We start from the raw sequence: 12,523 nt of genomic DNA on the forward strand, positions 1-12,523 counted from the left end.
TTATTTAATTTTGCTTATATATATTTTTTTACAATTTGTTATCTGCCCACAAAATTATGTAATCATATGATTTAACGATACAGTTTAAAGATGTTTTAATTACAATTTCAATATGGCCTCACTGTCTGTCAGTGCCTGTCAGTGCTCGAGCCCTAATTACAAAAATGTCAGTGTCGAAACAACTCGAATGTAGAAAAGATAAGCGAGAGAAGTTGGAACTTTATTGTTACTGAAGGAAATTTCTGTGACAGATACCGTTAAAAAATTACACGAATAAAAGCAATCAAAGTGATAAATATGAGGTGTTTGAGAGGTAAACGCATGGAGACCACTGCCTAAACAAATAATTCATTTAATAAATGTAAACTTATTAACTAAAGACATTACACATCCACAAAAGTAAAAATATGAGTAAAATAATACAATATGATATTTATGGTTATGATATTAACAGTGATTTCCTTTCGTGTTGAATTAAAATTAAATTATAGCTTGAAGATTATTTGAAGCGCGTTGACGTCACTCGTGATATCTCCGTGGAAACCATAGGCCGTGACGTCAGACGCGCAAAAGAGAAAAAAGGAAAAGGAACTAAAACATGTGACGTAGAAAGCAAGATGGCGGCTCCCCCTTCCACGATGAAATTTTGGAAGCCGGGTAAGTTGGACATAAGAGAAGGATTCATACGTTTGCTGGAAGTTTTTCGGGTGTGTAGTTTACCAGTGTACAGCTGCTAACATGCTATCAGAGAATTAGCCTCGCTCCGGCCGCAGCCTCCTGCACAGCCGCGGTTGCGCGGTCCCCTGCAGCCCGGTAACGTTAGCTCTGCGGAACCGGGGCGAAAAGCTGTCAAAATGAAACAACCACAAAGTGCTAATGCGGTACAAACATCAGCGGTGAGGGGCTCGGGCGTCTTTTGTGCCACAGCGCCGAGACTGCGCTGAAGCCCGGCCGCCGTCCTCTGTAACTCCTCGGCTCTTTAGTAGAAGATAAATAAAACATCTCCACCATCTGCTCTGCTCCAGGCGCCGAGGCTCCGGGGATCTCCGAGGAGCGGGAGCTGAACACGGAGACCAGCGGCTCGCCCGTCATCTTCAACCCGCACACCGCGCTCTCCATCGAGAAGCAGCGGCAGAAACTCCCCGTTTTCAAGGTTCCAAAGTCTCTCTGTACAACTGTGAATGCAACTGTGATGGAGATCCACTGTTGCAATGCTACTGTTATTATAATGATAATAATGATAAGCTTTACTTGTATAGCACCTTTCAAACAAGACATTCAATATAAATACAAGTAGAAAAATGTTAAAATGTAATTCAAATAAGAAGAGAGCAGGTTTGAAGAAACATAAGATCTTGTTAAAATGACATTCATAAGCAAGGGAAACAGAAAAGAAAGAAAAAGATAAAAAATAAACATGAAAGCGCAGGAGTGTAAGATCCAGTTAAAGGCTGAAGTAAAGAGAAATGTTTTATCTTTTGAAGTCATTCTCTGAAGCAGCTTCTCTGAAATCTAGCGACAGTCTGTTATGTTAGATTCACAGCTGTTGTTTGAAAAGATTGTATAATCAAATTGCACACACTCATGGATATAGTTCCCGATGGAAGTTAAACAAATTTCTGGATCCACCCAAAAATACACTGGGTTCTTCCTTGACCCATGTCACTTCCTTCCACTGAGTTTTCCAGCAATCGCTCCTGTAATTTTTTGCGTGATCCTGCTTACTAACAGACAAACCTAGGTTAAAACCAATTCGTGACAATTCCTATGCATTGTGCAAACGCAGTGAGGAGATATGATGCATAATTGATTCTCCTCCGGTTTGTTAAATGTTTTGCTGTTTATCAGGGGTTTGTCATTCTCTGCTCATAAAGAATAGATTAAAACCGCAACCTTCTCTCGGAAGCAAAGATCAGTCTTTAAACTTGAAAGAAACAACAATGTGACATTTATTGTGATAATTATCAACGTCAACTGATTTTGGGCCATATTGCCCGGCCTTAAGATGCTCTCTTCTTTTCTTACTCTTACTGTTTTTTCAAGGTTTCACATCTTCCTCTTTATTGTGCCCGAGTTAACTGTCTGGTGACAAATGCATTCAATGTGGTCCAGTGGGTTTTGGCCTCTTTAAGTGATTTTTTTTTTTTTGTTGTTGTAATTGCTTCCTAATCCAGCACAGAAACAACATCTTGTATTTGGTGGAAAGCTTTCAGACGGTCATCATAGTCGGAGAGACGGGATGTGGGAAGACAACACAGATACCTCAGGTAAGTGTTATACTGAAGGGGGCAACCTAATCACATATGCAACCCATTTATTGGCACTAAAGCATCACCTTGTCCTGATGCTTAGTTGCTTTTTTTCGTAGACTAATTTGGACCACATCAGCCAGAGTAACATATTTGCTCTGGGCGCAGTTTTGAAACATCAATGTCTCGAGCTCATGCTTTGAACTCTTCTTCTTTGGGATCTCTCTACCTCCTCTTTTTATCTGACTCCTTTCAGTACCTGCTGGAAGCTGGCTGGGCGGCGGAGGGGAAGGTGATCGGAGTGACACAGCCCCGACGCGTGGCTGCTATCTCTGTAAGAGCTCTGCTGATGTCCTCTGACCGTTCTGCTCCTTCGCTCTTTTAATGTCATTTCACTGCAAAGACACAATCCTGCTTCATACACTTTATATTTTCCCTCTTCTTCCCTGCTGATAGGTTTCCAACCGTGTTGCAGAGGAGAGGGGGGCCCTGCTGGGACACGAGGTGGGCTACACCATCCGATTTGACGACTGCTCTGATCCTCAAGCCACAAGGATCAAGGTATTCTCCACCGGATGAGAGTGGTTTTGTTTTGCTGTAGGTGGTTCTTCTCAGTGCTGAACTGTCCCTGTGTCCTTCAGTTCCTTACAGATGGAATGCTGGTGCGGGAGATGATGGCTGATCCTCTCTTGAAAAAATACAGGTACAATGAAGTGAATGAAGCCATTTCATAGGCAGCTTTCACAGCAAATATGTTTACATGCCACAATATGACAGTCTGCCTCACAACAAGAAGGATTCCGGTTTGAATCCAGGTTTGCCTCTGGTCTTGCCGGAGTTTGCATGTTCTTTCAGTGTTTGTTTTGGTTCTGTCTGGGTCCTCCTTCTTGCACATCAGGTTTAGGTTAATACGAGACTCTAAATTATCTGTAGGCTGGCGACCTGTCCAGGGTGCATCGCGCCTCTCGCCCAATGTCAGCTAGGATTGGCTGTAGCTCTGCCTGCGACAGCCAAAGGATAGGAGGGATAGATAAATAATGGATGAATGGATAATTTGACAATGAGTCGATTTGAAGGATACCATGACCCTGAAACTGAAGCAGCTAAATACACTTTACTTATCATTAGTTGAGTCTTTTCTGCGTCAATATGCCAAATATGTCTTGTTATTGGGCATGTGAACTAGCCTTTGTTATAAAGAATTCAGATTCACTCCAACTCTGATCTTCGTTGTGCTTTGATCCTCAGTGTGATGATGCTAGATGAAGCGCACGAACGCACCCTGTACACGGACATAGCGATTGGTCTGCTGAAGAAGGTAACACCAGCTGATGCTTTCAGTAGATGAAATTTAGGTTTTCCTGGTCATATGTTTCCAGCCATTAAAATAATGTCAGAAGCTTGTACCTTCTTTTCGGTTTTTACCTTGACTCTGCTTACCTTTTGCCATTGATTTCTTTCAATAGATTCAGAGGAAGCGGCGAGACCTGCGGCTGATTGTGGCCTCTGCCACTCTGGATGCCAAGGTGACTGCATGATTAAGATGAACAGATATGCTTTGTTGGCGAGAAAAGCAAAAAACAAAGACAGACACGGGGGAAAGTTGATTTCAGGTCAGATCACGTTGTACTGACATCTGCAATACACTGATGAAAGAGACACAATCAGGCCACTGCCGCGCTCAGCGTCAAACAAGTCAGCTGGAATGCTGTATCAGACATCTGCTGTACGTTTTGGTTTAAGATGCTTTAATCTGCACATTCAGATTACTATGTTGCACCACAATGTTAAGTTACACCCTTTCAAAAAAGTCAAAAATTGGGGGTAGTTTAGAATTTCTTAGAATTGGCAAATAAATTAGCAAAAAAAAAGAAAAGGGAAGGAATCCCTTTTTTTTTTATTACTAACTGTACAATCACGTTTCTTCTGAAGAAATTCCATGACTTCTTCAACCTCAATGAGTCTGGGGATCCCAGCAAGGACACGTGTGGCATTCTGACAGTAGAAGGACGCACGTTTCCAGTGGATGTCTTCTACACTGTCAGGTGCTCAACCCACATATTTCAGTTTTCAGGAAATAAGTTTTCGTAATTAGTTTATTATTTATCAGTCTTTAATTTTGAAACTTTGTGTGTGTGTGTGTTCTCAGTCCCGTGCCAGACTATGTGAAGGCCACAGTGGAGACGGTGCTGAAGATCCATGAGACGGAGGATGACGGAGATGTCCTGGCTTTTCTTACCGGTCAGGTGAGTGTGGCCATACCCTTATAACACCACTCAACCTTTCTTTAATAACTTCCATTGGACATGAGGCTATAGATTGTACGCCAGCATTCCATGAGTTATTTTAATACTCTTTTGTTATAATTTATAGGAAGAGGTGGAGAAAGTGACGTCCCTCCTGCAGGAGCAGGCAAGGTCTCTGTCACGATATGGCATGAAGAAACACCTGAGAATTTTGCCCATGTACTCTGGTCTGCCATATGCTGATCAGATGAAGGTCTTTGAAAGGGCACCTTCCTCTGTTCGCAAGGTAAATGCCTCCTGTGTGTCTTTGTGCAGTGAGGAGAAAATTATTTTAAAAGATGGCCATTCTGTCATCTTGCCCATAAATCCATAAAGAAAAAATAATTAAGGAAGAGGAACACACTGTCGGTATAGTATAGAAAACTCGAATGGCTCTCAGCAGAGTTCATAACTCCACAAAGGCCAAACAGAAATCAGCTCCCTAAATATGCCAGATTTTTCCATTAGGGTGAATTATTCTTTGTGAAATTGATGAAGATGTAAAAAAAACATTTAAAAAGGAAAGTCTGGATCTGCTCCTTTTGGCTGTATCTACGCCAAAAGCCAAATGTCCCATCCTTACACAACTTTTGTGGAAATCCATGTAATAGTTTTTTCTTAATCGGGCTGACAAACTAACAAATAAATATACTGGGTCCAAAGCCTGATGTAAAAAGAACACCCTGTTCTTAAACACTGCAGTCAGCTGTTCACTGAGGAGACAACAGCAGCCACTGAAACGGATCTGTACAAAGCATCTGACTGACTCCCCTGCTGTTTCCTCCAGGTTGTGGTGGCTACCAACATCGCTGAGACCTCCATCACTATAAATGGAGTTGTGTTCGTCATCGACTGTGCGTTTGTGAAGCTTCGAGCCTACAGTCCCTCCACGGGCATCGAGTCGCTGGTGGTCACCCCCATCTCCAAAGCCTCAGCGAGTCAGAGGGCCGGGAGAGCCGGACGAAACCGACCTGGGAAATGCTTTCGGCTTTACACGGGTAAGTGTGAGTCTGCCTGAACAGAAGAATGATTAATGTAGAATATCGTTATGTTAGAGAAAATATGCGTTGTTAACCTTTGTTGAAAATTGATATAGTCCGTTCTTCTCCCTCCATCATCCTGCTGTCTTTTTATTCTCTATGTCTTTCCCTCCCCCTTTCTTATTGCCTCTGTTCGTCTCCACAGAGGAGGACTTTGAGAAACTGCCTGCCTCGACTGTGCCAGAGATGCAGCGCACCAATTTGGCCCCTGTCATCCTGCAGCTCAAAGCATTAGGCATCGACAATGTGCTGCGCTTCAGCTTCCTATCTGTGAGTAGCTCTCGCTCTGCATCCACAGGGTGGCTGTGTCATACTCACCCACTGTGAATGGAGTTGTGCTTTACATGTTAATTAGACAACGGCCCCTTGTCTCTGGGGTTGTGGGGAAGAATACACAGAAACCATAAAACTAATCCAGCCGTGGTCTGTTTGGGCTTTTAAAGATTCTCACATCATTTTGAGTCTTTCCAAGTAAACATTGTAATTTAGCTTTTTTCTTTTATTCCACTTCAACAGCCTCCTCCTGCTCAGACCATGGTTCAGGCTCTGGAGCTGCTCTACGCTCTGGCAGGTGAGAAAAAGGGTCGTCAGCAACGTTTTAACGTCAAAAGGTCCCTTAACTGCAAGATTGTGTGTTGGCAAGCATTTACACGCTGAGGCGTCCTTGCACAAGAGGCAGAATCTCGACTATATGCATATCTGCTGGCAGGTCTGGACCATTATGGCCGTTTGACTGATCCCACGGGTTTGCGGATGGCGGAGTTTCCCCTCAGCCCCATGTTCGCCAAGATGCTCCTCGAGTCAGGAAACTTCGGCTGCTCCAAAGAGATTGTTACCATAGCTGCGATGATGCAGATCCAGAATATATTTGTGACTGCGCCCAATCAGAAGAAAGCTGCCGTAAGTGGAAAAACAGGCTTTTCAAAAGGAGCTTATTTGACTGAAAAGCCGTGTCAGCATAACAATGATCCAATTTTTGCTATCTCACCCGGCAGGCCCGAGAGCACAGGAAATTTGCAGTTGCTGAGGGAGACCACCTCACCATGCTGAATGTGTATGAAGCGTTCATTAAGGTAAAGCATTTGTGTACGTACATGTAGCTCAGTGGCGGAGAAACACAAGATAAAGAGGACACTAATCAACGCTACACAATCTCCTTTTTCCTGCAGCACCAGAAGAGCTCCCAGTGGTGTCAGGAACATTTTCTCAACTACAAGGGTCTGCTGCGGGCTGTGACTGTACGAGAGCAGCTCCGGCGTCTCATGAACAAGTTTAAGGTGCCGCGGACTTCCAGTGAAGGTAAGTGAAAGACACATAAGGAAGCCGCAGTAGCTGGTGACCTTTCTTTTTTTCAGCTGTGTGTTTTTAATCTCATGAAACGTTTGTCTTGTGCAGGAGATCCTGACGTGATTCTGAAGTGCATTGTGTCTGGGTTTTTTGCTAATGCAGCCCGCATTCACCATTCTGGCTCGTACCGGTGAGAGTCTTCTTCACCCGTTATTACTCCTCTATCAGATAGTTGCTTTAACTTCGTATTTCATTATTCATTTATTATCTGCTTTGCTAGGACTTTACGAGACGACCGTGAGCTTCAAATTCACCCCAGCTCTGTGCTTTTCGGGGAGAAACCTCCAAAATGGTCAGTTCACATTCCTTGCACTCTACTGCTGCAGAGTGCTCTTTTATTCGCATACATTAATTTAACAACTATACGTAAAACCTTCACATTGTCTCCTCCAGGGTTGTCTTCAATGAAGTAGTGCAGACAGCAAAATACTACATGCGCGATGTGACTGCTGTGGAGTCGTCCTGGTTGGTTGAGTTGGCCCCTCACTTTTACAAGCAGGCCAAGGTAGGGCAAAAAACAAAATCACCTATTACACCACAAAGGTTATATTTTCTTCTGTTTGTGTGTCATTTAACAGGATTACGCATAAACGACTGGACAGATTACCACGTCAGTTAACAGAGCTGCTTTGATTGAACTGTTTCTTGTGTTCTCTTTCAGCATGGTTCACTGGCCAGCAAGAGATCCCGGATCCTGTAAATCTCGCCACCATTTCACCACGATTAGACAAAAGTCACTGACCTAATGGAGAAAAGCCGTCTCAAGTTGCCACTGTGCCCCCTCTCCTTTTCATTGTATATAAATGTGTAAAATATTAATTTTACATGTCCACCTGCACATCCCCCCACACTCTGTGGCCATGTTAGAATAGCAGTAAGTAGATATATTTTTTAGTACCGACGTGAACACATGTGATTTATTCCATTTGAACTTGTCTTGCTTTTCGGCAGGATGTAGTTTATATGTAAGAGTAAGTGATGATGAATGTGAGATGAGTCCAGGCTGTGCCTGTGTGTGCGTTTGTTCAGGCATCGTCATGCAGTTCATTCATACATGTACATAGTCGGAGCATCCTGAGGTCCAGGGATCGACTCCTGTGTTAGAGGCCTGTCCATACCTGGTTCTAGGCTTCATTATTTTTTTAATTACCGTATTTCTTTCGTCCTGGTTGCATGATAAATAATGAAAGATGATAGAGTGTGAGGATGTTTTCCTGTGAGAGACTTGAGCTTTATTTTTTTCAGTTAGTTTGCTCTCCTCTTAGCCTGGGTGCTTTGGGGTTTAATTGGCACTTTGAATCCAATTCAGTTTTGCTCTCTTCAACATCCGGGCAGAATGTAGTGGTATATATTTTCAGACCGAAAGAGGGATATACATTTATTTTTTTCAGTCAACTTTCAGATAATACTGTGAAAGGTCTGCTTTATTTCGGGCTCCTGGTTTTTCTGCTCTGTAACTACTGTCTAGCTCAGGCGTCGTGGCCTTGTCACCGCTCTGTGCCCGGTTTCTTTATCAGTTTATTTCACATTTCATTTTCTGGAATGGAATGTGCAAATACACTCGAGCATTGTAAATGAAAAGCTGTGAAATCAAACCTAAAGCTGAAGTGCCATTTCTAGCTGTGATGACAAAGTGCTTTCACACATGTATCCAAAGCCTCAAGGAAACAGTAGCGTTTATCTCTGTGGTCATTGTGATTGCGTTTCCTCTTATGGATCGTCTCACCTCTGAGCAAGGCCATAATGTACTTTTCTTTCCTTGTTAAGCACCACATCTTCAACCTGGTGTTCAGTAAAATGTCCAGTTACAGAATTCATGACCTCCATTCCATATAGACAGCATGAATGTGCCCGACATTTCTGCTTTCGTCTTTGGTTCTTCTTAACTTTTTGGTTTGTCTTCGGAGGTATTCGGCTCTGAAAGCGTCAGAGAACTTCAAGTATTACAAGTGTTGTCATTTCACTCTGCTGGGATCCAAACCAGCGAGGTCACAGTCACCCATTTTCGCTCCTGCTGCATTATCTTGATCTTGAGGTCAAGAGTGTTGATTCACTGAACTTGTAATCAAACCACAGAACAACACACCATAGCATAGATAACAGCTCAAATTAGATGAACACACAAATGTACACAAAAGTACCTTTGCATGCTTAACGGTACTCTGATGTTGACCTATAAACACTCGATCAACACCTAGACTTCAGCGCAAATGAAAACATCTTTGGCGCGACGACTCGTTTATTCTCGTTTGTGGTGACTCTTGTGCAGCCGAAGCAGTAATCTGTAAACCTGTGTCACTGCTCACCTCTGAAATAAAAAACGATCACCTGTCATTTCTTCCTCCCACCCTCTAATAAAGCCTTATTGTCATGCACTGAGAATCGGCTTCTGATTTCTTTACTCAGTGAAGCACTTTTTGTACGTCTTCATGCAGTTCATGTCTTTGCCAGGTGATGTCATCGTTGTACCACAAACAAAGACTTGAGCAGAATGATGAAGAATGTCATCTGTAAGTGTGAAGAATCTTTGAAGTGTCTCCGTCCATGTATAATATATACTGTATGAAGTGTTGTGCAAGTTCACACCTCATGAACTAGTTCAATGTTCAGTTCAAAACAGTAAACGTGAATAGTTCACGTTCATAGTTCACCATTTATATTCTCAACTAGTTCATAGTTCATGTCCTAGTTTTAAGGTGGAAAGTGAGAATGAAAGACTTACCTTGTTAAAGAAAACCTTATCCATCGCCACCCCTTGCCTTTACTGTCGGAATCTTTATCACAGTGTGTAAAAATCCCTCTCTGCTTTCTCTTGCCATCTGTATATGAGACCGAGAGCTGTTGTGTTGCAGGAATGGCCTGCCCCTTTAAGGAAAGTTTGTAGTGTGTGACGTAGTGCACCAGGGTATTATGGGAAAATACGCTAAAGTGTGTTTATATAACGAGAAGTGACGGACCACCTAGAGGAGATGCGAGTGTTGCTCCTGCTGTATATCCGAAAAATGAAGTGGCCGCATTCCAAGTAAAGAAACATCTCCTCCTCCTTATTACCCCTGAACCAGCGCGGAGAAATAATGTTGAAAAATTTAATATAAAAAAATTAAATATGCCCATTGCGCACAACCTGCGCAGTAGGCTTCTGCGCACATCCTGCGCAGAAGCCTACTGCGCACAACCTGCGCACGCAGTTTTATTTTATTTTTTTATTTTATTTATTTTCCTGTTTTTATATTTAATAAATCTAAAGCGTCACAAGTACATTACTACGCAGTAAATAAAATAATGAGAAGTAATAGCGCGGGAAGTGTCCTCACCTGAGGAGAAGTTCAGCTGGTGGTGGCTCCATGTTTCTTTTAAAAACACAGACCCTAATGCACGAGAATGGGTTTTAAAATGTTTTCTTGTACAGTTTATGGAATAGGTTTTTAACCGTCAAAATTGAGGCTGCAGTTGGTGTTGCTGTTGTATTGCATTTGCCTTAGGGCTGGTTGATATATTATTTTTCAATAAATGTACAAGATGGAGAATATCCCTTGTATGTTCTACCGCACTTATTAATACCTACCACCAGTTGATATTATGTATTTGTATGTTATTGTCATTATTGTAATGCAATTTCCATCCAGTAGCAATATAGCAAACGTACAAGCACAGTGAGTGGGTATAGCACATATAGTAAATACACTATGTGTAACATCTGTTATTTAGAAGTTTGAAACCACAACTTTTACCCAGGAGCAGAATCTGTCTTTTGTTTAACAAAAAAAAAATTGTAGTGACATTTATCATGATTTGTGATCCTGACTGATACAAATGGTATCTTTTGACTTTTATAGTAAGCCAGTTTAAAAGGCCATCATGTGCTGCCTCCTCATTACAAATAGAGTGGATAACTAAAGAGTCTACATTTGACTCCCAACAAGCTTTATGTTCCGGGTCAGTTCTCAGAGAAACTGAGACAAAGATAATAGAAAATGGACACTTCCTGAGGAGTTGGAGTTTGTGTAGTTAAATGATAGCGTAAATGGAGGTTTAAATATATCTACATGTCGCAGCTGTTTAGATTGATCACAGCTCTCAGTCTTAGGACCAGGGTTATGCAGATACACCCCCTCACATGCATCCTGGAAATTCACGTTGATAAAAGATATTATTTACAGTAGAAGAGTTTCAAGTTCTTCTGCAGCTATCCACCAGAGGGCAGTAGAGGGACTGTCCTCCCCCCAGCTCTTCCTCCATTAGCCTGCAGGTATTGGTCCACAGTCTATGGTGTGGGTAAAGGGGAGTGGAGATGGCACTCCTGGAAGCATTTTGAAAGCTTTTTTTGTAACTGGCCACTGAGGATATACCTTAACAGGAGTTAAACAATGAATGTTCAATATCTATAAATCTGTACAGAATTTGGAGATTGATCAGTGTAATTACCAAAGCCTAACGTGGCATCCTCAGAATACTTATTTTGACAGTCAAAAACTCATATTTCCTAGAACATATAGAAAAAGACTAAAACAGGGAACTATACCACTTCGTAGTGGAAGACGAGCAGTTCTCATTTTCACTGCACAGTCAAAATGTTTTTTCCCTGGGCCGGTTACCTGGGAGCTGCAGAATGAAGGAGTAACGTGTCGGTTGAAATGAAGTGCAGACAACAGGCCTACATCTGAAAACAAAGAGCCAGAGCTGATTCCTCAATGAATCTCTGACTGTTTCAGTTCAAATCTGACAAAATTCAAACATCACTACATCCCAGCAACATCTACCCTCCATTTAAAAAAGAGAATGATTCTGTCAAATCTGTAAAAACGTTTTTTTCTCTTGTGTCAATTAATCAGTAATGATTATTTGTTACAACACAATTAAGTGAAGTAATTGGACATTAATTGTATCAATTAAGAAGCAGCGTAAAATGTAGCCAACACATTAGTCAATCATGACTGAATATCCCACTTATCTAAATATATTTATATGCAAAATACTCTGTCTCTCAGTACTTGTATTTCTCCAGAGCTTCAGATTTGCCTAGTTACCTGAGGTGCCTCATCAGACACTTTTACTGTGTTTGCTTCAGTCTATACATGTTCCTCTCTGAACCTCTGCCGGATTGAATCAAAATCCTGTGTAACTGCTTTGTTTCTGACCATAAAGCACACAATTAATTGTAATTCTTTTGTGTGTAGGATAACATGCTTGTCTGTGGTACTCATTCTTAGGAAGGTGACCTCAGTTGCATGAACAATAGAAATTCTAGTAATTTGATGCAAACCCTGTGTAACACAAACCTTTCCCAGAAACAACAAGTTTTCTGCTACATTGTTTAGAACCACATATATGAGCAGCATCAAACTAACAGATCTGACTATTACAATATTCCTTTGATCACACTTATTCTATTAATTTTATTATTATTAAATTATAATACTGTTTTGCTTTATTTTCTTAAGGTGGGCCACATTACATGTCATTTTTTTTGTCACATTCTCTGTGACATTGGTCTTTGTCTGTTACAAAACTTAAAGACATGAAAATATAGCTAACAACAGTTCATATCACTTTTCATAACTTCAAAACTGTACCATTGTTGCAGATAATATAATGTATATAA

At 41.6% G+C, this 12,523-nt stretch overlaps 1 protein-coding gene across 1 annotated transcript; it reads left to right on the forward strand.

Moving 5' to 3' along the window:
* Positions 1-526: 526 nt before the first annotated feature.
* Positions 527-9,303, forward strand: dhx35 (DEAH-box helicase 35). The gene is made up of 21 exons (XM_062391658.1): positions 527-657; positions 1,026-1,153; positions 2,175-2,267; positions 2,506-2,583; positions 2,706-2,810; positions 2,891-2,952; positions 3,498-3,567; positions 3,716-3,775; positions 4,182-4,294; positions 4,399-4,495; positions 4,623-4,781; positions 5,322-5,532; positions 5,720-5,844; positions 6,091-6,145; positions 6,284-6,474; positions 6,570-6,647; positions 6,744-6,873; positions 6,970-7,051; positions 7,142-7,213; positions 7,315-7,426; positions 7,583-9,303. Exons 1-21 carry the CDS (start codon positions 618-620, stop codon positions 7,619-7,621), a joined length of 2,100 nt encoding a protein of 699 aa, XP_062247642.1. The 5' UTR covers positions 527-617; the 3' UTR covers positions 7,622-9,303.
* Positions 9,304-12,523: the final 3,220 nt, after the last annotated feature.

Source organism: Platichthys flesus, chromosome 7, assembly GCF_949316205.1.
Source record: "Platichthys flesus chromosome 7, fPlaFle2.1, whole genome shotgun sequence".
In the NCBI taxonomy this organism is placed as follows: Eukaryota; Metazoa; Chordata; class Actinopteri; order Pleuronectiformes; family Pleuronectidae; genus Platichthys; species Platichthys flesus.